Source organism: Eleutherodactylus coqui, chromosome 2 (genome assembly GCF_035609145.1).
Source record: "Eleutherodactylus coqui strain aEleCoq1 chromosome 2, aEleCoq1.hap1, whole genome shotgun sequence".
Lineage (NCBI taxonomy): Eukaryota > Metazoa > Chordata > Amphibia > Anura > Eleutherodactylidae > Eleutherodactylus > Eleutherodactylus coqui.
In genome coordinates, this window is record NC_089838.1 from 242,218,182 (window position 1) to 242,245,724 (window position 27,543).

A 27,543-nucleotide genomic window follows, 5' to 3' on the forward strand; every position below is an offset into this window, starting at 1 on the left:
TACAGAATACAAGCTCTACTTCATGAGGCTTTGTCTTGTGTATTGCTTTTATGGGTAAAAATCTTTGCAATGAGTCATGGCGTAGTTGAGTAAACCGTCATGTGCCTCTGTATGAATTAGAAACAAAGGTACAATGAGGACTGAAGTGTCTCTGTAAGTGTCATTTTACTCTTAAAAAGCCATTGTACATGGAACCTTAAAGGGGTTTTCCAGTCAGTGCTGGACTAAATAGGGGTTGGAGCGGAAGCCGCTGCTCCGACCTCTGTGTAGTGGCCGGCGCTTGTAATTGCAGGTGCAGCTCCTATTGATTTCAATAAGTGCTATGTCTGCAGTTACGCTCACTGGTCACTGGAGCAGTGGCTTCTGCTCTGACCCCTGTTTAGCCCAGCACTGACAGCCAGCACTGCCTGGAAAACCCCTTTAAGGGCTCAGTCACACGGGCGTTTTTTTGCCCGATTTGCAGATGCGCTTGCGATCTGCAGATATATATACCCAATGCTTTGGAATGGGATCGGTCACATGGCCGTTTTTTATGCAGATGTGCCAAGAATTATATGACACAACGATTCGCAGAACGCATGTAACTGCGTTCTGCGCAAATCGTTGTTCTTGTATATGCGCTCAATGGGGCTGGCGGCAGCAGCGCCATCCCCATTGAGAACATATACTAAAGATCATTCTCCTCTGCCACCGCTGTAACAGCGGTGGCAGAGAAGAACGATGTTCTCCAATTGAAGTCAATGGAGCCGGCTCCATTGAAAGCAATGGGCTGCCGGCAAGCGCTGTATTAATTTTTCGGGAAGGGCTTCAAATATAAGCCTTTTCCTGAAAATCATCCAAAAAAGTGTTAAAAATAAAAAAATATATACACACCTTTTTGCAGCTGCCAGAGATCAGCTGCGTCCAGCCGGCTCTTCTCTTGAACTGCTTTCTGTAGTATTCAGCAGCCGGGGATTTAAAATCCCCACCTGCTGAATAGGCTGCCTCTGATTGGTCACAGCCCTCAGCCAATCAGAGGCAGCTCTCACCCACCCAATCATGTGACCGAGCGTTTTTTTCAGCCGTGACGCTGGCTTCGGTCACGCGATTTTTTGTGCGCATCAGTTTTGCGCAAAAAAAAAAACAATCGCACAAAAAACCGCCCGTGTGACTGAGCCCTAATACAATATGTATAACCAACTTTATACTGCAGACGTGTTAAACAGCAATCTTGTCTGTGTAGTGTGAATGGCTAATATCTAGCAAATACATTTTTATGAGTCATCTACATGGGGAACATTGAGTTGGTCTGGTGTTTCAAGACCACTCACAGAGTGTAGCAGATTGTAAGATGCAAAAAAAGGAAGGCAATACCTTGTAAGGAAATAATCACTGACATGACTGCAATGTAAGTAGATATAAGCATGACTCATGTACACCTTGGTACCTTTATATTTATACATTTTAATAGTATAGTATTATAAACTGAAAACCTGCCCTACTGGAACATTGTCTACTGTTCACTGCTTGCTCCTTAAAGATAAACCTTCAAAGGTTCCTGACAAAGGGTACTGACAAATATCTGAATGATATAAAGCCCCACTTGGAAAGGCGTAAATACCAAAGAGGCCGTTGCTACTGGGCCCTTAGAGAAAGGAGACATGGCTCTAGTTGGAGACACTAGGGGAATTTTATTTCTAGGTAAGCCTCTGCTTACTTGGGGGTCTGCCAAACAGGCTGAACACTCAGACGTAATTCCTTACTTTTGAAAACATAACATAGAGGCATTGTTCGGGCATGAGAAAATCCATTAAGACTATAAAAGCATAGGTACTTGCCCATCTTCTCCCTAGGCGATCCAGCGCTGCAGCCCTGTGGTCCTCTGGTCTTTGCTTGGGAATGGCTACCATCTGCCAAATCAGAGGATGCAGCAGTCAGATGCCATTCTTCTGGCTACATGGTTTGCAGCATCTGATGCCAGGAGAATGCCACATGACCGATGTGGCCTCTGATTGGTTGCAGCTGTCAGGTGGTAGCTGTTCAAAAACAAAGATCCACAAGACCACAGAATTGCAGCAATGGAATGCCAGGGGGAAGATAGGCAAATACATTTGCCTTAATTGTTTTAACAGATTTGGATGCAGTTTTTAAAAAAAATAGTCTTGTACCCAGACAACACCTTTATCAACATAACAAACCGTAAATACTTACAACTGCTACTTTTTCAGTAAGAAAATAAAAGTTGTAGTGTAATGTGTTACTATGAATCCAGTGTGTCTGAGTATTACAGTCCCATTTCTAGTCCTACAGTTCTTCATCATTAACAAATATTCATTGTAAGAAGTGATTTTCTAATACATACAGGCAGCCTAAATCCTATCATTAGCATATGGTAATCATTGTATCTTGAGAAGGGTTACTCACCCCTTGGTTTTCCTGGAATGTGATCACAGGCTGTGGCAATGAGGCTCCTGCACCCTACATAAAAAGAGAAAACATAAATAAACTGAACGGAGTTGTCAAGATGCGAGTAATAAAAGCAACGTAGAGTTAATCTCGCCCTTGGCGATACTGGCAGGGCAGCATTGTTAGGACGTGAGGAAGGCATTAACTCTATTTGGGTCAGTAATATAGGCCTCCAAACTTAGAATGATTGATGCTCATAAACATGTTTCTATCAATGCAACTTGGTCAACACATCTCAGCTTAGGCTAAATTCACATCTGTGGTAAGGATTGTACTCTTCTGTTATGGAAGCAGGAAAACGGAATTCCCCAGATGATCAGATCCATCTCATAATGGAACAAACACTACCGAATGGATCCTGTTGACTATAGTGAGGTTCTGTTTGGTTCCTGCATCTGTCCAGAATTTCATGCCACATCTGTTCCGGGGGCTCTGAGTAGAGCCTCTGATACTAATGTAAATAGAGCTTTAATAGTTTACAGAATACTTTAAAAATCAGTCATAGATAAGAAAAAATACTACTGTGTTATGTAAACACCTGCTATGCAAACCTATATGTCTCCATGGTTACTACATGTATGAGTCTTTTCCATCTACCCTCTCTTCACTTTAACCTACCATCTGTAAGACAGGAATAGGAGAAAGCAGAAGGAATAGATTAAAACATGGTGACAGGATCAGACTACACACAGGGTTTGTTTGTAGTCTGTAACTATGGAGACAGATAACATCAGTATGCACAAAATTGCTTTATTTTACTTACATTGGAGCAATTAAATGGTTGCAAAAGTTAAATGTCCATTAGAAGTACAAGAGAGAAAAAGACAATCTGATTTATGATTGCAGTAATCCCTAGATAACCATTATTCTTTAGATGTGGAAGAGGATCTAGTTACTTTCCAGAAAGGCAAACTCAATTGCACTTCTTGTGAGCTCCATAAATCCTGTATGGTATGTTTCAAACAATAGACTAGTTAAAGTACTGTATATGTCAACATATATTAGCATGTAACAGCATATATGATTGGCAATTGTTTGCTTCTCCACCTAAAGCAAACAAAATGAAAGGCTTAAAGCTGCAGCCAATGTTGAACAAACTTGTACACGTTATTTTCAATATGAATTAATGTCAGAAATTGTTCCATGCGCCATTTAGGTGTCGAAGACTTAAAGGTTCTCTTATGCGGGCCAATACTCAGCCCAATCTTAGAGTGCTGGTCGGCAATACATATCAATTGGAGCTTATTTACATTTTTTTTATTGCGGGCAGAGATTTTCTGGTAAGGGAACAAACGATCATTACTACAATTGTTCGACTCCATAGTGCAGGCTATATATCTCTCTGTTAATGCAGGAAGATGTGGAGCTGACCAGTGAGCATTTTTATGCCTGGTAAAAAGCAATGAACAGCCAACGAACAAGCGTTTGCTTCTATAACCCAAGAACTCACCGCAGCAAGCTTTACGAGTATCTAAAGACCCTTTTACGTGGGCCAATGATGGGTGAATAGAGTTGAGTGAACATATTCTGCCGAGCTTGATGCTCGTTCGAGTATTAGCGTACTCCATGGTGCTCGTTACTCGAACGAGCATCAAGCCGTGTTCGACCCGTTTTTTGTCAGGAGAGAGAGGGAGAGTAGAACAAAAAAAAAGCTTGGCACCCAGCGTCCCACATACAAAAATGCTCGAGTCTCCCATTGTAGTCAATAGGGTTCGTTACTCGAGTAGAGCTCTCGAATTTTATGAAAAGCTTTACTCGAATAACGCGGACCCGAGCATTTGGGTGCTCGCTCATCTCTAAGGGTGAACAAAAGTCTGGGCGAATGTTTGTGCCCCACAATCGGGCCTGTCAAAGGGTCTTAAGTTGGTCCTAAAAATTGTTCAGGTTAGTTCTGGGTTTCTCAGATTGCTCCTAATGTTTATTACAGATAATAACAATGTATAGTATATGTGTCTCCTACAACATAACTCTGCTACATTTTATGCTTAAAGCAATCCTCCAGTCCTGGCCAAAAATGGCCGCACTATTTTCTCTCTACATGAAATGCATTGTGCATTAGTTAACATCATTAAGCCAAAGCAATATACTCTACTTTGATTGACAAATGCTGCCCACATGAGCAATACTGGCCAATCAAAGCAGTGCGTAGTGAATAAGACTATTAATGCAAAGAAGTAGTGCGGCCATCTTTGTTTGTCCAGGACCAGAGGGTCACGTTAAAGGATATGTCCATCAACATGCAGTACATTTTGTATTCCGGGTTCTTTTTGGAAACAACCTGTAGTAGAGTCTAGGAGCTCAGATGAGCTAGAATGCAGACTGTAACCCAGTAAATGAAAAGTAATGCAATGTGATTTTTATGTACATTATATCTATCTATATAAAAGAGCCCAGCACTCAGAAAGTGATACTCAAATAGAGGAACATTTATTAAGGCAGCCCAGATATGTTAAATGATGTTTCAGTCTGATCCTAGACCTTTCTCAAACCATTGGATTGCATTTAAAGGTAGGATTGGTAAGAGGCAAAAATTAAAAGCACTAAGAAATGTGACCACCATTGCTGGAGAATGACACTATACCACAAGCTGTAACTTGGAATTAGTAAGAGGGGTTTAACACTTGGGCTCAGGGTTCCCCTTTCCTTCTTGGGAAGCAGAAAAGGGGAATCCCCGTGGCCGAACGGCTCCCTCTCTGGACGGAACCAAACAGCACTGCACGGATCTAAATGACTATAATGGGGTCTGTCCACTTTCCACCCAGTTAATCAGTGCTTTTTCTTCTGGTATTGTGAGCCATATCTGTGACGGAATCTCTGCCCGAAAGTTCCGACGCAGATGTGAAACCAGCCTAACTGATACAGTATGTAATAGAATGTATTTGCAAAATATTTATGTAGATGATTTCAATATGTAAATTTTAATATGTTCAAAGATCAACATATACAGATCTTTGCATGCAGTATTTACTTAACCAAAACTGAGACTGGATCCAACAAATAGGAGACAAATATATCTCTTTTAATGATATTTCTTATTCCTGCAGTCTCATCTCCTGCATTTGTAAAAAAAAAATTAATATGTGAACTGGTCCATACGCTGGGTTTATACCAGTAGAGTACAAATTTCCCTGCCCTATGCTACACAACTGCATTTTTTTTTTACATCTGACCCTTCCTTCCCTCTGAAGGAATGCAATGATCAGACACCATCTTTTTACTTACTGTCCTGCATCATTGGTGTTCTTCTGTGCTCCACAGAATAATTATTGGTGATCACAACTGCTGTGTCTATTACAGGGGTTGAACACGTTACTTTGGACTTTAGGAGCTAAGCAAAGATAAGCAGAAAACCAGCACTGTTCCTCTAGCTACTGAGGATTACCTTACCACAACCACTGAAAAAAAAAAAAAAAAGCTAAGCGCTTCAACCCTTATTCGGGGTCTTCCTCAGTTATATTAAAATACAAAATTAGCTTACAGAACATAAAAGGATCTACCCCATGTCTCATACAAGGGGAGTAGCAAGGGGTGGAGTATCATGACATCAAGAACATATTTAAATTGACAAAATATACATAAAAAATATAAAATCGGGCATATAAGCAGCAGACAGTTGTCTCAATAACTTATCACTTATGTGCTTTCACACAGGAGGGATAGTCAATTAGTGAATGGAGGTGGAATGCGTTGGGCGCTCTTCTGGTGGGTCACTTCCATTCACTGTGGACAAGCAGCTGAAACAAAGCGACTAGAGACTACTGAGTGGTTTCTTGCTCAGCACCCTGCTGGGTCCCATGTTTACACTGGACAATTATCACTGAAAAACAAACAAATTAATCACTCATTTGAGTGATTTTTTTACTAATAGTTGTCCTATGTAAGTAAAGCCACCCCTACTGTAGCTTTACTGTTGTGTGATGTGGTCTCATTACACACCTGTATACCTGTAAATGTCTAATAGCCCTCCACTCAACTTCAACATCCAAAAACTCCTTAAATGACATAAACACTGAGCGCCAATCCCAATACTTACAGAGTAAAATACAGCGACGACTAGGATGTGTTACAAAATGTTTAATGGTAAAACAAGAGCTTTTATAATCAGCAAGATGTCAGCTGCAATCCAATCACATAGTAGTGCAAGATAATGTTCTCTTGAGCAATGCTAGGCTCAGTCTGTTTGATTGGCAGGTACAAAGAGATACAGTTTGTACACAAAGGTGATTCAGCCAGACGCCCATGTCAGGGACACTTTGTAACTATTAGATCTCTCTATATGATTTTTAATTGTAACTGATTTGATTTCAGGTTTCATTGTATTTAAGCATAAATGTGTATCAGAGCACATCCAGCCTTGCAACAGATGAATCACTTAGTGTTGGCTTCTTCTCTAAAGTAGTATAAGGCAGGACAGGGCATACTTGCCATAGAGGATGGCCATGTCAATGGCACCGAAATAGAGTCTATAGAAGAAGGGAGAGAACTAGTGTTAAACCAGGCACCTCCTTATTTATTCTGCGCAACACGAGAAGAACCCTAGACATGGAAACAACAAGCACTATGGCTACAGTCTGACTCAGCCACAGGTGCTGCTTGACTTGTGTATATTTTGCCCATCCCCATGTACAATATTTAGGCTTTCCCGGAGGATTGCAAGGCAGACATTAGTAGCAGAAAGGCTACAGCCACAAATACTACTCTAATGCACAGACCGATCCTCAATGTGACTATGTTCAAATTATGGACTCCAGCTTCAGTTGACCATGCTGTCCTGTTATTAACAGAGATATTCTCAAATTGTCAAATTTTATCCTTTTTTCTTTGTGATATTTATTTGGTTTAGGGATGATTGTTCCTAAGGGCATTCGAGGATTTATCTGGGACTGCCATTCCTGTTAGAATTTTGTTGTAAAAATGTGTCAAAGGGTCGGACAGGGAAGTGATACATTTTTTAGTAGATAGCTGCGAAGCCCTCAGGGCCAGGTGCTTTACTTGGTTTAAGGTTTTTAATTGTGTCCTTGACTTAATCTTTTGTGATTGGTTGATTCAATTGTGAGTTATAGTTACAATGAAGTTCGGTAGAGGGATATTTTTTAGAAAATCATAGCGGTCCGATGGGTTCTTTATTTGTAGAGGGCACTGTAGAACTCGTGGAATGGGGGTGTGATTTTGTTGGGATTTCAAGTACAGGTGCCGCTATTTGATCTAATAGAATTCACTGTATTGATTCTTTCTACTGATTTAGGTTTTGCTGCTAGAAATTTGTCAGGTTTGTTAGCCAATTTAAAGTTATGGGATTGGGTTCATTGTATAGCCTTCGCGACTTTAGAAGTATATAGGAGATTTAGCTGGGTCTTCATGGGTCTTATTTCCTTAATTAATGCAGCGTTGGGTGGCTGCTGGTTTGCCGCCTCTAGTCTAAGCGGTCGTCTTTCCACAGATGACTGCCTCTCACAGAAATACAGAAAAATTTCTAGCCCAATCTGAATATTATGTAATCTTTATGGGCCACACTGCTACTTTTAAAGTCTTCCTACCACTAAAAACATTTATCGCCTATACATTGCCACAATTGTTGGGACTCTCATCAATTACCAGTAAAAGAAACTCCTTTCTATTAAACCTCACCGGCATGGTGAAGAAGACTTGTTTGAAGCAGTGGTCAATCATACCTCCTACTGTTCCCTAAAATTGTATGTAACATATGGCTCATGCTGCTACTCTATATACAAACCAAACGCTGTTTTAATGTGAGGGGACCAACAGTGTCCAATGGTGTCCAACGCTAGAAGCTTGTGGCTTGGTGCAAGTTCAGGTCCCCACTACCCAAAGACCTTCAGTAATGTCAACGAGAAAAAAAAAGCACTCCAGACTTTGGGGTTTCATGGAGGATTGCAGTGTAGCAAAGTTTTGGACAGAGTCCATTGCTTCTTCATGCTGGTTGCAAGAGCACAGCGACAGGATAATAAAAAAAAAGATAAATCTCAATGAAACCCTGATGGCATGAATAAAAGTTGATCTTGTATAAGCAACAAAGTCTGGAGTGTGATTCCTATTTTTTCTGTGTTTGACATTAAAGGGGTTTTCTGGGACATAAAAAAAATGAAGATGGCTTAAATTGAAGAAAAATTGAATACTATCCTATCCCAGTGGCTCCCGTCCAGCTCCAATGCCCACTGGACAGAAGAAGCGGCGGGCGGTCATGTGCCATTCACAGTGCATGTGACCACTCAGCCACTCACAGGGCTTCAGTGGTGATTCTTCTATGACTACTGAAGCACATGACTGCCCGCCACTTTACGGGTTCCATGCAGTAGGCACCGAGACTGCAGCGCTGGAAGGGGAGTTGCAGAAATAGGCAAGTATTCCATTTTCATTCATTTTAAACCCTTTTTACTTTATGTCCTGGAAAACACCTGTAATGGGAGAGGACCTACATGGTTCATGGTCAGGGTACCCTCCTCCAGATCTAGGTCCCACTGGTCAGCAGAAGCATTACAACAATGGAAAAATGGAGATCCTGCCATATTATAATGATTGTTTATATATGTATGCCCAATGATAAAATCAATTATTATTATATGAAGCTATTGAAATCAGAAGTCGTCATGCACCAAAGTTCATTTCATAAAATAAATCAATAACTTGTAGAACAGAATTACAAGTAGCCCTTTTATTATCTTAGCCGGCTGCAGTGTGGTTTCTATTATCAAGTAGCTTCTATTATTTTTTTTCTTCTATTACGTCATAAGGATGATTCATACAAACAGCTGCTAGGAACATGTCAGATAGTAATGAATGGTAGATGGATATTTCAGCAGGCTCTCAGATTGTATCAGCACCCATTTATACCTGTAATGTATGGTGCAAGCAGCAAGCTCTTCTCTCTGTACAGCAGAATATACTCGTGTTGTATATAGAGTAATCTAACAGGATATTAAGCAAAGCTAGTAGTTATGCCATATTATGAATAATTGTTGGACTCACCTTTTAATATGTATTGATATAATATGAAAAATTAGATTCTTAAGCTGCCCATACATGTTAGATGTATATCAGCCAAACCCAGTGACCATCTAATGTGTATAAAGAGCTCTCCTTCAAACCCAGCTGTTGCGGAGATAAGGTTTGGGCAGGTGGATTTTGACTTCCTTTATCCTTTTGTTTTTCAGGAGATAAGCCGCTGCTAGGGGTGTCTGGCAGTGACTTTCACCCCTGAGAATGCATGCACACTCAACTGATCCAAAATTCATGTGCAAAATGGGCTATGTGGCCGGATGTATGAATACATTATCCTGCCAAAAGTATTTGGACAGCCCTATCAGTGGAATGGATTGTTTCTTATTAGCATGTTACATGTTCTAAACCATGCAACATAAGATGTAGACCCTTGGAGGGGTCAACCATAGTTTGTGGTGGGAACTGCATGCTATTGGATATATGGATTGTGCTGCGACACACAAACTGTCCATCACAAAGTGTCATGCATTGGCCCACCTACAGTGGTGCAAGGAGCATTGTCATTGGACAGTTAAGCAATGGAAGAACATTATATGGAGTTGACAAATCACGCTACTCTATCTTCAAATCAGATGGATGTACCTGAGTGTGGAGGAACCTGGGGAAAACCTTTTGTCTGAGTGTGTTGTCAGTCAGTGTCAGACTGGAATGCCGAGGGCCCACCAGTAAAATTCATTTAGCAGGCCCATTGTCTATCTGTATGCGGTGCAGTAGATGTACTGTGCTGTGCACCATTCATACAGCGGGTAGGGGGCCCACTCCTGTCTCAGGGCCAGACCAGGGAATTTACCTGCACCCCTGTAGGCCAGTCCAAACCTGCCCACAGTTAAGTATGGCTTCCTTATGGTTTGGGGCACTGGTGTAACTATAGGAGATGCAGAGGATGCCCAGAAGCCTTACGAGGCCCATCAGGCCTCTCTTTTCCATATAGGGAGCCCAGTACAATTGAATAAAGCATTATAGTTGGGGGCCCTGTTACAGGTTTTGCATTGGGGCCCAGGAGCTTCAAGTTACACCTCTGCATTAAGGGGTTAAGAGAAGTTGGGTGGCCCCAAGATAAATTTTTGCACCTGGGCCCATGAGCCTTTAGCTACGCCCCTGGGGATAATTTATGGGGCATAGTCTTGGTCCATTGGTTGTAATAACAAAAGCCATGAACACGGAGATATACCTTAACATTCTAGGCAATAATTTGCTGCCAATAACATGGCAATACTCTTCCAACAAGACAATGGGCCTTGTCACAAATCCAGCACTGTTTTATGTTGTTTTAAGAATATGGATGTTCCACGATTGGACTGGCTGCACCAGAACCCTACTGAACATCCTTTGGACAAATTGGACCATCAGGTCAGGAAATATAAAGAGAATCCATTTTTTTGTGAGAACTCAGACTTTTGCAGGATGAATAGAGAAAAAAACCAGCTGAAGTGTATCAGACATTAGCAGAAAGTATGCCACAGACAGTATGCAATGTCATTAAGGCCAAAGGAGGTTCCACTACATATTAACATATATAAATAAATACTATTTATGATTCTTGCTCAGGTGTCCAATTACTTTTGGTAGGATAGTGTATATAACCCCAGTTTTTCATGCCTGCCAATCTAAAAGCCATTACCTAGAGGCCACCAGTGTCTGGCAGAAGATGGCAGCTCTTGTTGGGTTTAGCACCTGTTGTCTCAACTCCTAGTTAAATATCGCTATTATTTTATGACCCATACCTCAATGTGCTTCATTAAAAGGAACCAGAAAATGATAAGATATGTGTCCTCAGTAAATGCAATTACTAGACTTTTCTGACTACTTCTGTATTCCTACTGTCAATGTGTGTTCCCAATTCACTCACTAAATGTAGGGGCAGAAAACTGTTCTTATCACCACTTTAAAGAAAGAGTATTCGTATACCTTATGTACAAAAGACAGATTTCCTGCATCATTTGGCAATAATGACACTGCATTAACCCCTTTAGTGGCACACCAAGAAAATCTCCGGAGCTTGGTGCACTGACCATGGTAATAATAAACCTGCCACTGAAGGGGTTAAAGCATGGAAGTAACACTTTGATATGAATATTCAGCTTTACTTTGGTCAAAAACATAGGCGGTTAAGTAGATTCTTATCCAACATTTTGGGTACTTTATTGACGGAGGTGGGAGGTTGGCAGCCAAAATATGCCATCCAAATTCCACTCCTGTGGTGACGCCATCAGCTTTTAGCTTGTAAACACTGTCATTCTGGGCCAACTTTTTCCTATTAGCTGCAACACAGCAGTTAAGTATTCAACACCAGTGCATTCCACTAAATAAATGAGTTCCTAGCTGCCATGTAGTAATACAACTGATAATCTCATGATAAAAACGAGAACAGTTCTTTATGAGCCAGACTCTCTACACAGGGGTAAATAACTTTCGGAATCTTTTATCAGATCTCCAAAACGCTATTTGTCTGGAAGCAGAAGAACTTGTGATTGGTTAGTTTTATTACTATTTGTCAAACCATTTTAAAAGACAAAAGATAGATTAAACATACATTTTATAATATTATATCAATATATGCTTTTAACGTTCTAGCTTTACTGATTTGCTCAATGATTCCTCTCACCGTTACTCACTAATCAAGGACCACAAAAATACTTCAGAAAACACTATACTCGGATATATTTGATTCAACCAATATTGGATTTTTATTAATTTTAGAAAATAGCTCTATAGCTAAAAAAAAGGTTAGCCTGGCACAGAAGATAACTTAAAGGCGTTGTATAGTTACCAAACAACATCCCTTCAATAGGGCTGACTGTAGTAAAACAACAAACTAAGAAGTACTCACCCCTCTGCAGACACCGGGTTACAGAAGGGATGCAGCCCCGCTGTGGTCCGGTGTTTGCCAGAAGTCAGATGACCACTGCAACCAATGAAAGGCTTCAGTGTCACATTTCTGAACTTCCAGTATCTTGGCGCTCAAGATGTGAGTGTCGATGCCAGAAGAACAAGTGCTGCTTCATGGAGGAGAAGTAAGTACAGCTCAGTTTGTTGCTTTACTACAGTCAGCACTATTGAAGGCATGTTGTCTGGTAACCAGACATCCCCTTTAAATCTAGGCTTCAATTACTGAACATAAACTTATAGACAGATTAGTGAAAACAAAAGCACGTGGTAGGCTCTGGCAGGCCCTTCTGTATTTTTACCTCTTCTTTTTCTTTTGGTGTTTCTCACTCTTGTTCATTTATTTAACATGCTAGTTATTTTCAATCTCGTCCTGAGGTCTACACATTGACAACAATATTGCCAGTCTCGAAGTGCACAGCACCTACTTGTCCTTCATGTTTATCCTGTTCCATTTCTGGTTGCAAGTCCTGTTTCAAGTTATATAATGTTGCTTTTTCCTGCTATAGTCTCTGTTCTTGGAACTATCCTACTAGTAATACTTCTGTTTGCCTTCGCTATTCTGCCTACAGCTATATTGTATGTACTTGCTTGAGGATGAAAAGTCCCATTCAGTGCTACAAACACCACAGTATTACTACCACTATTTAGAACCAGTTGATCAAAATCAATGACCACTGTCTTGGCATATATCTATAAGTGTTCTCTTGGTTTCAGGACATTTCATCCAATTTTTTTTTGTCCCATCCAAATCTCGTCCAATCCATGGATTTTGTCCATTGCTTTCCTTGTCCACTAGGACATGTCGTCCAATTTCTTTCATCTAATCCACATTGCCTCCAATTGCTTTCCTTGTCCCTTAAGACATTTGACATTTGACTATTGATACTTTATGCCATACTTAAATGGCAGGCGCAATAAGGCTAGAGCCAAAAGGGGCAGACTTTCGTTGAAATGTCCGCAATGGAAATTCTGTTGAAAATCTACAGCTGCCTCCCTGCCTCTGAGTCCAAACCACATGGTGAGGAAGTAGAGGCAGGGAAGACCATGGCGGAATTCCCTTCCCCTCAATGCAAGAGCATTGAGAGGAAGGGATTCAGCAGCAGAGTCATCATAATAGAATTATACCACCTAAATGAAGTACAGTATGTGGTGAAAAAAACAATGTCAGAATTTGCGGAGTTATTCTATGTTAAATTGACACGTCAGATTTCCTAAATGTGGCCTGGTAATTAAGGCCCAAACAGGCCTGGCCACTAAGGGGTTAAAACAAGTGGCTCAGAATCCCTTTTGCATTTCCAATGCTAAGTAGATAAAATCTAGGTTGGGTATAATGATATATAGGACAAATTAAGACTGGACAAATTGTCTGCCCGGACGAGTTTTCCTTGGACAGACTTATGAAAGGACAGGAAATCTTGTCCCAGTTGCCCTCAAACCATTCTCTCTATAGCCAGTAGAAGAAGTGGCTACGTAACTATGAGCATGATGGACATCTGCTGGCAACAATCAGGTGCCATATTTTGAGTGCATCTAGCATACAACACATACAAGGCATCATAGTTGTTCCAAGGTCACAATGTATTAAGATGTAGGCTGAGACAAGGTAACGTGTCCATCTACAAGTGAGTATTAACAGCAGTAAAGTCAAACACAGAATAGAGACTTCAAAAATTGTTGCTTTTTTTAAAGGGAGCACTTCCATTTTTATAATAATCAATTATATCAGCCTAATATTAATCTTTATCTTTTTTTTCTTTAGATATTATCTATAGCAGCTTTCTGAAGGTCTATAACAAATATGCAAACAGTACTCACATGCATAAGCCTTGGGCAGGTTTTGCACAAGCAGCACTTACATTATTCAGATTCTTCTCTAGTGCACTCCTGTTCAGTGCACACAGAAATAACACAGTGAAGCCAAATTCAAGTTTTAATGTAGACATATTATAGTGCTTTTTTTGGGACTAACCTATTAAATCAGTGGAGCTCCCTCCCACGAGACCCCTGCCAACCGTTTGAAGAGGCTATGGTTAGCAGAGCCCGACCAATTTGTTACGGTATTGATGACCTACCCAGAGGATAAGTTATCGATATTTTAGTCTTGGTACGGGTTGGGAGAAGAGCCATAAGTCAGTTCTCTTGAGTCTGAGAAACCCACTTCTGTGTGAAAAATACAAAAGATAATCCTCACTTAATTTTACTTTTCCATACCGTAAACAACAAGGTTTATGTTAAAAAAAAAACAAAAGTGGCAAGTACTCTTTATTGTACTTTTCATTGGTTTCCATGGAAGCATACTTTTGGGCCTCCTGATTTGATCAACCATTTTTTGATTTAGCACTATTTAAATATAGCAACATAATTAGCCAAATAATATTTGCTACTTTATCAGTATAAACATTTAAATGTGACATTTACAATGGCGTCACCACTTCTATCTGTTCCTTATCATTGTACTTTCCTCTTAAGGGTAGCCAAACATAAATGAGATATTGGGGTGGAAGACAAGCAAGACTCTAGGCAACTGTAGATAGCAAAGAACACAGTCCACTGTTCAAACCAACATGTTTTACTTGCTAGTATGAACCAATCTCTATAAGAATGCAAGCTATTATTATATATTATTTGTAAGGATCGCTGGCCTGTTCTGCATATGAACATGAGGATGCAGAAGTACTCCAAGACCATTTGAAATGCTGAATGGTGTGATACAAAAGTATATACAGTGTGGACCCCCTGGTGGTGAGAAGTGTACGAGCTAGTAGATCATTCATTAATGATCACTGTAGACCGTAGATACACTTCTGTATACTGCTATCTTCAATGCAGTCTAGTATGGGAGGCTTCCTTGGCTTTTACATGGCACGATCATCATTAGAATGAGTGATCTACTATTAGGTGTAAACACGTGTAGCGACCGAACGATCAGGGATAAAACATTAGATTGTCGCTGTTTGGATCTTTCATGCGGACCTAAAAATCATCAATTCATGTTAACATGTTTTGTAACGATTTGCTGAATAGAAAGCAGTAGCCAAAGGGTTAACTAGATGCGTGATTATGTTCCAATGAATGATCCAAACTACCCAGTTATTGTTCAGTGTAAATTAACGATATACGTTAATGTAATTGCATATGGGCTGCGGGTATATAAGTGACCATAGAGAACAATGGGCTCTATGTCACGGATATCTATGGTAGCATAGAACATGCTGCATTTTATTTCTCGCTCGCAGATTACGCTATTTCTACACACTAATGTGATCAGAACTGCATAAGTCAATGCATTTGATTGATCCGCATATTACCATGGATCATATGCTCGCAGAATCTACAATTCAAATCTGGTCCTGACAGACCGGTCTTACCTGTGCCCCTGGCTGGAGACATGCAGAGACTAGTGGCAAAAGATGACCAGCTTTAGGCCTCTGTCACACGAGCGTATGCATAGTTGCACGCACTTTTGCACTGCATTTTTGTGCATTTTTCGCGCACAACAGCGTTCTTTACTGTACTTTTTGCATGCATACTCTATGCCATTGAAATGACTAGTAGTTTAAGGAGTTCAAGATGTGCCTTTTTTGTGTGTGACGCAATTGCGCGCGCAAAATAGGTGCTTGTGCATGAATCCAATGGGTTCTATTTTCTCAGTGCGCAAAAACAGTCGTATGACAAAGGCCTTCCTCATAACGCCCGATAGAGTGATAAGGGTTTTTTCAACATTGGTCATCTCTTCCCACTCATCTCAAGTCAAGGTGAAAGGCAAGGAGGGACAGATCTGAATTAGAGATGAGCGAATGTACTCGTTTCGAGTAATTACTCGATCGAGTACCGCTATTTTCGAGTACTTCAGTACTCGGGTGAAAAGATTCGGGGGGCACCCTCTCTCTCTCCCTCTCCCCCCCACTCCCCGCTGCAACCCCCCACTCACCCACAGCGCCCCCCGAATCTTTTCGCCCGAGTACGGAAGTACTCGAAAATCGCGGTACTCGGGCAAAAAGGGGCGTGGCCGAGTACGCTCGCTCATCTCTAATCTGAATATATATATATAATCATTATGTATGATACATATGATGTATATACATTGTAGCTGATATACATGATCAAAACTCTTGAATCTCATTTTCTGGTAAACTTGGCAATTAAACAGTTAATACTTTAAAATCATTAAGTGTTGTGAGACTGAAAGTTGCCATTTTAATCTTATTTCAGAAACTGAGACTTCATACAGTAGTACTAAACATCTGCAGCTCGGGCACAGGTGCAGATACAAAACTATAAACCAGTCATAGTGTCCACCAACAGCGTTGTGGTTCAAGTACTACCTAAAGACTGTGAGCACGTACGTGCTTCGCTACCAGAAGTCACGTTTATAAAACGACTGAAAATCCAACATATGGCGCATCTGCATTTAGTATTCATGCATGCATTAGTACACCCTGACATACTATACAACATCTGTAAACCTCGGTTAGTGGACAGCATTGCAGGAAGCAGAATAAAGCATCAATATTCTGTAATTACATGGCGAGTCTAGCGAAGTACTAGCCACACAACTGTCAGAAAGATTGTTAAATGCATTGACAATTGTTCTAGCTGCTTCATTGATATGTCTCCTAAGATTGGAAGTGACACTTTAAGACAATGTTGTGCTGACGGCTGGTAGACTAGAAGGACACCATTCAGGTGACTGGAAGGCATAGTGGACATATGATCGAATTAAGAGTGTCAGGAAAGGCAGCGCTCATAAAAATCAGATGTCATCTGGGATTAACCAATGACATGCCAGGGAGCTCTATGGATAGAAGCAAGAATTATCACAACTGATAGGCGAAGAAGGAAGATTATAACGTTTAATTGGAACATATGTTTCATGTCAAGGAGACACAGGTGGATAGAAGAGCGTAGGTTATGAGCAAGGGCTCAAATCTATCACTGCCTCCTCAATATCATCATGGTGACAATAATGGTAGAATGACAGGTCAGATAATGATCAGACATGATGATAGTATTTCCATCTGGAATTCATTACAACCTGACCATAGGTAATAACCCAGGACTAAACACAAGACGGGCAGGGCACTGTTCAGGGTGAAATACAATGCCACACCTGTGATCGGTCGCCTTACTCTTATTATCATATTTGGGAAGTCGTATTAAAGGGACTCTGTCATCAACGTCTTAAGTTCTACCCACACTGCCACATTGACTATATAGTGTCAACTCTCTTTTTCAAACGCCCCTTGATTACACCACAATCTACATTTTCTTAAACCCTCCAAGTATTTAAATGAGCATTACTTTGTATGGCTGGCCCAGCCCCGTAGGCAGTGATAACCCCATCTTGAAACGATTGACAGGACAGCTCTGCTGCCAAGTGCCAAAATCTCAAGCGAAATCCTGTGCATGTTTGCCGTAAATAGTGTTCAGCGCCTACATGGAAAATCTGCCTTCTAGAACTTTCTTTTCTTTTTTACTCGCGCATGCACGCTAAAATGTTTGTGCATCATTAATTAGTGGTGAACACAGCAAAGTGCCATGTTTCACAACATCCAATAAGGGATTTAATGGACCATGTAGACTCGCAGAAGAAAAGCGGTTCGCTGTAAAGGAAGATTCTTATGCCAATGCTCAATTTATACTGGTGAACGCATGCGCGGGATTTCATCCAGAGGCAGAGATTTCCATCACTCAGGAAGGTGTGGCTACATCCTACACTTGTAGCGCTGTGACGCTTTTCAGCCAAGTTGTGACTCTTTTCAGCTAATTTGCATACAGCACTGGAGTTTTTAAAAAGGTATAAAACAGTCAAACGTCCACATTTGTGCATGAGAGGCATGTATGAACACTACTCCGCTACCCCTGTGTGCCGCTGGTAGGCAAATTCTTGATGACAGTTTCCGCTTTAAATTTAATGCTATTAGGTCCAAAACTAGGTTGTGTACCCGGCAGAATCCTACATGGGAACTGTCACAATTAAGGTTGTAGATCGCAGAATGGAGGTTTAAGGATAGAAAAAGGGCACTAGGAAGCTGGATAGCACACCTCAAGGTAGAGAACACATAACATATGCCAACAGGTGGTACAGTGCAAATATCAACGATACATATCAAGGGCATAAGAGCCCTTCATGAGGGTAGAGCAGATGGTACTGTAGTTTACCCATATGCCAGTGGTAAAGTATACAGGGCACATAATGGGAATACATAAAACAGATGTGATAAAGAAAGCAGGGAAACTAGTTGGAGAATCAAACACGAAAGAACATACAAAGGAGCCAACCAAGTAAATGGTTACATGTAGCTAACGATCCATTTACATGAACTGATCAATGCATCAAATATAAACTATCCGAACCGTAATCAACCTGCGTAATGTGATAGCAAGATGCTTATCCTATTGTAAAATGATTGATCCCATATATATGATCAGCAGGCTAGCTGAGCGGAATCGTTATCAGACGTATTAAAAAGGAATAAAGCAGCAATTAATAGTAAGATCTTAGAATTTAGAGATATGGGTAGCATGGCATGATAGCATGTGTGCCAGCAGAAAGCACAAGTAGGGTATGTTAATGCAATGGTCTGCAACCTGTAGCTGTTGTGGAACCATATCTCCCAGCATTTTCTGACTTTCTCCTGCTCTTACAGCATGCTGGGAGTTGTAGTTGTACAACAGCTGGAGAGCCTCAGCTTGGAAACTACTGTAGACAGTATTGAAGAAGTGACACTTTGTATGTGCAGCTGCTTGTCAGTCACTTACCTGTGCCTTCTGGAAGTCCCGCAGGCAGCGAAGGGCAGAGTCTGTCAGCTTCAGGTGGAAGAGGCTGAGTCGGGGGCTTTTTCTGGGCTCGGTCCTGTAAGACAGGGTCCCAGTCAGCTCTTCCCCAGGCCGAGACATGGCAAGCACTGACAGTCAGCTGCAGAAGCTGGGGAACGGGAGAGCGCAGCCCAGGGGAGGCGTGTGGAGGGTGGGGAGGAGAATGAGGAGGGGACACAAGTGACATTACCAGCAGCAGCAGTGGAAACTACTGTCAGACCAGATACATTCTAGGTCTTCCCAGGAACAAGACACTTTATATTCTCTAGTTGTTACTTTGTATCAGCTGCAGTATGTGTGACGTGCCCATTACTAAGATTGCAACTCATCTCTATTGTTCTCTTAACCCCTTAACCACTAGATTGTTTTAGTTCTCATGCTCAAATACTATTTGATGATTTGTCCACCTTGTGAGTCTCTTTACTTGCCTTGCGGTTTTTCGTGACATATACAGTTGTTTTATACATTTTTATACTAAGAGTTTTTCAGGTTTTCCTAGGAAAAATTGTGTAAAAAGTACAAGCAAACTCCCAATTAAAGTAGTAGACTGGCTTTCCATTTGGTTATTGTGATGTATAATATAATATCAATATGTCATCATGGAACAATAGGGATTACAGCAGTTGTCGTTGTTAATGAGTCTCAAAGTCCAAGGTGCCCACAGGACATGTCAAACCCTTAAAGGGGGTTTCCAGGGAAATACTATTGATTACGTATCCTCAGGACAGGTCATCAATAGTTGATCGCCTGCTCCAACTGCTATGTAGTGGCTGGTGCTTGTAATTGCAGGTCTCATTAAAATCAGTGGGAGCTGAACCTGCACTGACAAGCGCTGGCAAGACTCCGTTCTTCTGTGTGTTGCAGTGCTGACAGCATGCGCCTGATCAGCTGATCGTCCGGAGTCCTGAGGGCGGACCCTGTCCGATCAACTATTGATGACCTATCCAATAGTATTTTCCTAAAAAACCCCTGTAACATCCCGGAACACACTGTCCTGATGCCTTGCAAAGTTAGGACTTTTTGAGCGGGGTATACCAGGTCCTAATGCTGACCAGTGGAAGGACAGCATGTTCTGTGTTGCATACAATGTCCAATGCTGCGACTCAGAGCTCAGCTTCAAGCCAAATTTCATGAGCCTGGTGACAGAATCCCTTTAATAATATGTATAACTTTGGGCAATTGTGTCAGGTTATGGATACAGTTTCAGTTGTGTTGATATGTAAAGGTGGGCCTCCTGCACACGGGCGGATTTCCCGCCGCGGAATTTCCGCCCATGCTCGCTTCCATAGGATTGCATTAGATAATGGCAGAGCAGAGGAGACGGAGGAGCAGGTGAGCCGCGGTGGTCACTGTAGGGGCACGGCTCGCATCCCGCTACGAGAAATCTCACAGTGGGATCTGACCCGGCCATCTGCAGGAGGCCTTAAGCTCAGGGTCGCACGCCATACATGCACAACACATAGTAGTTAAAAGGCCACAAAGTTAACAATTTTTATTGAAAAGAAACAATCCTTTCTTAGGCCTTGTTCCCACGACCGCGGTTACCTCCGGGCTGTGTGCATATCTCTCGCACGAGCACACAAGTGTGCGATGACATGCATACTTTCTGCGTGCCACCAATCCGCATACACTATTTTGGTGTGTATATTTACGTTTGCGGGAAAAAAAATGCAGGTGTGAGTGACCCAATAGAGATCAATAGGCTCTTGGCATCGCATGTTACACATGTGAAAATTGTGGGAACGACGACCTGTGTGAGCCTGGCATTAGTTTCACCAGTGGCTCAACTGTTTCAACAAGTCCCATAAATATAAAAAAAACCGTAATGAACATAAAGATTAAATCGGCTCACTCAAAGAGAAACCTTCGGCATTCACCGCAGATAACTTAGTGGATAGCCATAGGGAAATTGTCAATGGAGACTATCAAGCACCCTTTGAGTCTGTCACTGGATAGATCCAGCATTTTGTTTTCTTGCTCCCATTGTGGAGCGGAAAAACAGAATGCCTTACAATTAAGTGAACCAAGTCTTTTAAGTGAACCAATGCTCCATCAAGTGCACTTTTTTGAAGCATTCCAACCTTACCTCCAACCTTGGGTAGCATCACATAGAAACAATGCATCATGTTACAGATCATATAGACAAAGCATTGCATCACAAGATTGACTCAGTCTTCCCAAGTCAGTGTGGAGATTGTGGGAAGGAACCGTCTGAAAGAGGAGGGCTCCCACCAGAGGCTTAACTTGAAACTTCTGGGCCCTAATGCAAAATCTGTAACAGGGGCCCCCAACTATAATGCTTTATTCATACTACTCGGCTTACTATATGGAGAATATAGGCCTTATGGGCCCCCTAAGGCTCCTGGGCCCAGGTGCAACCACATCCCCTATAGTTACGCCCGTGGCTCTCACGATGCTGAAAATTCCATGGTGGTGGGCATGAGAAAGGTGGGAGGCAACGTGTAACTGTTTTTATCTGCTCTCAACCAAAACAGTATTGAGTTTGCCTGCTTGGGACTATCAGGAGGAGAATTAGAAACTCCCATGCACTGTGGTGGTGTGGTCCCATGCTCAGTCTTTGCACTTCAAGGGGCCAGGATCAGCATCCCACTAAGTCAGCGATGGACCCCCCATTACCTTGCACCCCTGTGCCGGCTGCAATGGCGGTAAGTCCACCCCCACTCATTATTTCTTATCTACACACATATGGCAGCTGAAAATAAAGCTACGCTTTAAATGAAAAATTGCCATTTATTACTTCCATGTAAAACATATTTGCTATGCTGAAAGGTGTTTCGAGTCTCAGCATCATTCAGCATGCTGACATGGTTTTATGTGGAGTAATGAAAGTAAATTTTTAATTGAAGTGATGCTACACCCTTTCTAACTGGTTTTAAAGTCCCATAAATGAAAATGCCCATAGTGACCATACAAACAACTGTATTTGCCACATCACAATTACATGATGACAAACAATAAAACTTTTTAAAAATGACCAATAAATTTCCTGAACAAATCAAAGAATGGTTCCGATCAGATGAGTTTGGTAACATAAACGCAACGATAAATATTACGAGGGCTCATCATTAATCATTACATCTACGGACCTTTTGTGACTCAATGGTGGGGGCAAAGGTCACAAAACTAGAGAAAGCAACACAAAAATATAAGTACACAACCACATATATGAATGTATAGCTTTGTGTCGCTTTCTCTAGATTTTGGGATCATTGTATTATGGACACATCAGTAGCAACCCTAATTATTATTATCAGCATTGCATTTTAGTAATGCCCGCACAAGCTTTTTGGTTTTGCTCATTGATGGGGCAAAGACTAATCCAAGGGTGTAGAGTCTAGAACAACCTCTGTCCTTTTACACTTAGTTCCCCCCACACAAAGAGGTAAGGATTTGGTGAATGTTGAAGAAATTTCAATAACAGAAGAACTACAGGGTGTCTCAAAAGTATGGAAACACTCATATGGAATGAAAACAGTTTGGCAGACAGTAATGCACTTTTGCATACAACTATGGGGGTAGGCACAAACTTGTTAGGCCATGTGACCATCATGACGGTCATTTTGAATGTTGCCATCTTGGATTCAACTCTAATTTTTCGAATGGGAAGGTAGGTGCGTAATATATCAGGGAGAGTATTTCACCAGGAAAACAATGGTGAGCAGCATTTCCAACACATTCTGTAGAGATTATGGTTAATTTTCAGATTTTATATAAAATCCCCATGTTAACATGAGAATGAATACAGTCATGTTAAAATGAAGCACACCGTTGTTTTTCTGGTGAAATTCTCTGCCAGTTTAATATATTACACACCTACCTTCCCATTGGAAACATTAGAGTTGAATCTAAGATGCTTCATTCACAATGGCCATCATGTTGGTCACATGGCCTAACAGTTTTTTTTCGTTCCCCCGAAGCTTGGATGCAAAATTGAATCACCATCTACCAAACCATCTTCATTCTATATGGCTGTTTGCACACTTTTGAGACACTTGGAGGAGAGACAATTTGCCTGCACAATCATTCATATCCTAGCCAAATATTGTGGATATATAATGGCCAATTAAGATGATACATGATCGGAGTTCGCGTCACTCTCTGATTGGGACCCAGTGTAAACGCAGCCCAAGTACACAAATGAACCAGCACTAACTGTATAACTGTGGTCTTCAGTCACTGTGGTAGGAGACACTGCTGCAACAACTAGAAGAAAGTGGGTACCCTGCTGTGCCAAAAAAGTGGGAGAACGACTACATTTATATCCCATGGATAGGGCAAACTATTCCAGATACTTTTTAATCGTTTGCACGAAAAAGTCTATTGTGCTGTAATTAACTCTCCAGACAGTTATCGCACAGACGGTGGCACAGTTTGGGCTGCCACTTGTAATGTTTACATTGCTGGACAGTATACAGTGTGTGTAATTTCCAGTTGGCTTATATCACCAGTATTGGTTTTAATTGCTGAAGTGACAGCATTGTTTCTGCTTTTAGCAAACTTGACGACAGTCGCTTGCAGCCAGCAGCTCATTACTTTATATAGAAGCACTAGTGTCCCCTTGTTTTTGTATTTCTTTATGATAAACTTCTTGTTGCAATGGCTATTGGAATGGCATCCTTTGGAATTAAAAATAGTCCTGGGTTGTTCTTACCCCTATTTATTGGCGTCCTCTGTGATTCTTATTAGATTTTTATGAATATTTAGGGCTCTTTCACAAAGGTGTTGAGATTTTCGGCTGCCTGAATCGCGGCCAAAAATCACATGAACGAGAGAAAGCCGCAACCAAGTCGCGGCTAAATCTCCCGTTTTCTCGCCCATTTAGACGGCCGGGCTGCAGCCTATATATGCCATAGCCTGGAATTCAATTGGCCAGTGGGAAAGACTTTTGTGCTTCTAAACTCTCTAATCCTCCCTTTGCCAGCAATAGAATCTCCCATAGAAGGCTATAGGAGCTGTTGGCAAAGGGAGGGACTTTAGCAGCGCTTGCCATGCAAATTTCCCTTCCCTCTCTCCCCAGCCTATGGGAGCTGCTGGCAAGGGGAAGGGGTGGGGGGTGGGATGAACTTTAGCACTGCGAACCACTGCAAAGCTCCCTCCCACTTTCTTCTCTCTTCCCTTCTCTGACGGCTCTCATAGGAGTCTATGGGAACCGGCTATGTATTCCGGCAAAAGAAAGGACAAGACGTATCTTTTCCAGCCGTGCGTAAAAGCGGCAGGCCAAAATGCACACCATATGCACTATCTTTTCGCCCGGACAATTTTACGAGCTGGAAAATCACCCATCTGAACGGACGCATTGGCATCCAACACTTCAGATGATTGGGATTTACGGCCAGCGTTCTATAAAATAGCCTCGATAGAACGCTCGTGTGAAAGAGGCCTTAGTGTGTAGAAATTGGACTATTTTATGGTATATTGACCAGTTGTTGTCAGACTCCCCTTACTCTCATCCAGGGTGTCTTCGTTCTTGTAGTGACTCGATAGTCTAGAAATGAGTGTATAGTCTCACAAGAGGGGATGAGTTTTCCATGTGTGATTCTGTTACTGAGAAGTGGGCTGTTTGTGGTGGGGAAATCCATCTTGCCTTCTTACAGATGGACTGAGTTAACCCTGTTCTTACTTAGTGACCTTATTTGCAGTCAGGCATAATTTTGATTTTCAGGTAATTCCACCTTTCCAGAACGGCCTGGAGGATATGGGCAGTATTCTATGTCTGTACACAACAGGCTGTGCAGGTGTAATAACTGCGTAAATAGGTCATATTTCATAATACCGCACAGGAGTTACACAACTTTGTGTGTTCATTATTGTTCTCTTGGACTATGTATATTTACAAGGGTTGCTGTGACATAAGGGAATCTGCTATCTATTCTTTAGTAGGATTTCTTTGGAATTTTTAATATTTCAATTGAGCAGGCGTAATAGTGCCTATTAGATCTTCAGCCATACAAAACTCATTTCTCCCTTGTAATGAAGTCATAAAAATGAATGCCGTTATTCCATTTGGTTGATTGAGTGTCATCGGCATTATTTTGTAAGAGAATATTCTGCTTAAAAGCTATGTGCAGAATAAGTTGAAAATGTATCATGCCATAAAGTATATTGGTCTAGTCATCTCCATATATACGAATTAGCAAAACACATCTGCGAGCAGCTCAAAAATGCAATATGCATGTACACACACATGGAAATGCGGATTTGGCCGTGGTTTTAACTGCAGAAATGCTGTGGAATTTAACCCTTGTATTTCACGGGTTGAAACATGTTGCAGATTAAGGGCGGATTCAGGCGGCCATATGCACAACTACGCTCGCTGCTACAGTGTACTTGCGCATGAACAGATTTTTTAAAATATTCTTTGGCTTTTCAAACTTCCCGCCATACTACATGCGGGGGAGATAAGGCAAGTCCTATCTGTTGGATTGTGATGTGATGCAACAGAAAGGAAGGCTCCATAGGGAAACATGGACTACAAAACTTTGCAAATCGTAGCAATAGTCAATTTTTTTTTCTCACAATGTCGCAGGCTGCAAAACAGTGAAGGAACCCAAGTGCTTCACATACATGCGATTTTTAGCACTGTTGTATCATGAGAAAATCGTGCGATTTTGTCGCCCGTGTGAAACCATGCTAAAGTCTCTGCTCCTATAATCAAGCAGGAGCAGGCTGGGTTCTCAGCTGTCAGACACAACCGAGGACCTGGAGGAGAAGCGTTTTTTAACTGCTTCTGCCTTCTCGGTCTCTGGCTACATAGCGCTCAATGCGCGCTATGTACTAAAGAGAGAAAGCGGAAGTATTACTTCCACTACGTGACCCAGCGATCACGTGACTGCCAGTTTCCCTCTGTCACAGCAGAAATGCAGGGTCCTATCAGATCTTGATCAGCTCTGTAAATGAATATCATCACAACAGGGGAAAGTTTTCCCCTGTAGCTGAAGCTCCTATGGATGCCCCAGCTACAGAAAACAAAGTGTGAGATAAAAAAAAGACAATGTGAATGACCCCCAAAGGTCTCATATCGCGTCATGGGGAACATAAATGTTAAAAATAAATGAACACAAATTACAAAAGAAAAAAAAATAGATACATAAAAAGAAAATGACAAATCGATGATGCCAACCAAAACCATTACCGTTGCCATATGCACCTAGTAATCCAAAACTATACAAATTCTATATCAAAATGTCTGAAACAAAATGAGAAATCCATTCCTTACTTTATTTTAGCGTAAATATACTAATTAAAAATATATATATAAATAAAAATTTAAAAAATTAAGCTTTTTACCCCTAATAAAACTAAAAACCAGAAAAAAAGGTCAGTGGAAAAAAAAGATAAATAAATCTTGTTATTTGTATAGCGCCAACTTTTTCTGCAGTGCTTTTAAATAATTTATTACCCCCACCAAGCTGGATACTCATTTTACTGACCTTGGAAGCATGGAAGGCTGAGTCAACCTTGAGCTGGCTACCTGAAGCACTGAGGGATTGAACTTGCAACCTTCAGGTCATGAGAGAGAGCTTGGGACTGCATTTCTGCTGCCTTAACACTCTGCGCCACACAGGGCTCTATGTAATAAAAAATAGCCCTATATTTCATGGGGGGGAAAAAACACAGCAAAAAAAAATTTTGGAAGCTGAAGGAAAATAAAACAGGGCAGTAAAACCATCACATGGGAATAATCCCTAAAAAGTGTCTGGTCCTTTAGGTACAAAACAGCCTGGTCCTTAAGGGGTTATAACAGCTGAAATAAACGGAAGTCTTATGGCATACGGAGTTAAACACAATGGTGCATCATTATTCAACAACTACAACAATCTTGGACCCTGGAGCAAAAGTCCTCACTGGATCTGTGTCTTACTGGCAAGGACTTCACTTTCCACAATATGTGATCATATATAGTGTATAGTAAGGTACAATTATCTAATTGTAGGCCTCCCACCACCTGCATATACTGCTGCTGTGCTATTAGGAGTGCTATTAGCCCACAAAAGTAAGATCTCAGCTGTGATTATGTCTACATCTAAAAAATGCAGTAGTGAAAAAGCTACTGCTCCCCCTACACACGCTATCCTACCAAAAGAAATTGGACACCTGAGCAAGAATCACTAATACTCAGTGGGGCCTGCTAATGATATTGGATATTCTCCATGGTGCACTTTCTACTAACATCTGATACAGCTGGTATTTCCCTCCATTCATTTTGCAAATGTCTAGCGAGTTCTCTCAAAGAAGAAGCACCAGCCTGTTTACAATTGTGCAAGTACCATCGTCGTCATTGGACAGTTAAGGAAGAATGTTCTATAGCGTGACTATTTGCAATGAAAGGGGGTGGGGGTGGGTGGAGCT

General features: G+C 41.3%; 1 protein-coding gene across 2 annotated transcripts in view; it reads right to left on the minus strand.

Annotated features, from left to right (window-relative positions):
* ELL3 (elongation factor for RNA polymerase II 3) overlaps positions 1 to 19,375 on the minus strand; it is an 84,234-nt gene extending 64,859 nt beyond the window's left edge. The window contains exons 1-2 of one of the 2 annotated variants that reach the window (XM_066592723.1): positions 19,117 to 19,375; positions 2,404 to 2,457 (exon numbers count right to left, since the gene is read on the minus strand). In XM_066592723.1, the coding sequence (XP_066448820.1) occupies positions 2,404 to 2,457; positions 19,117 to 19,360 (298 nt within the window). In that variant the 5' untranslated portion in view covers positions 19,361 to 19,375. The remainder of the gene's footprint in view (positions 1 to 2,403; positions 2,458 to 19,116) is intronic. The other variant, XM_066592722.1, reaches the window with a different exon arrangement.
* Positions 19,376 to 27,543: the final 8,168 nt, after the last annotated feature.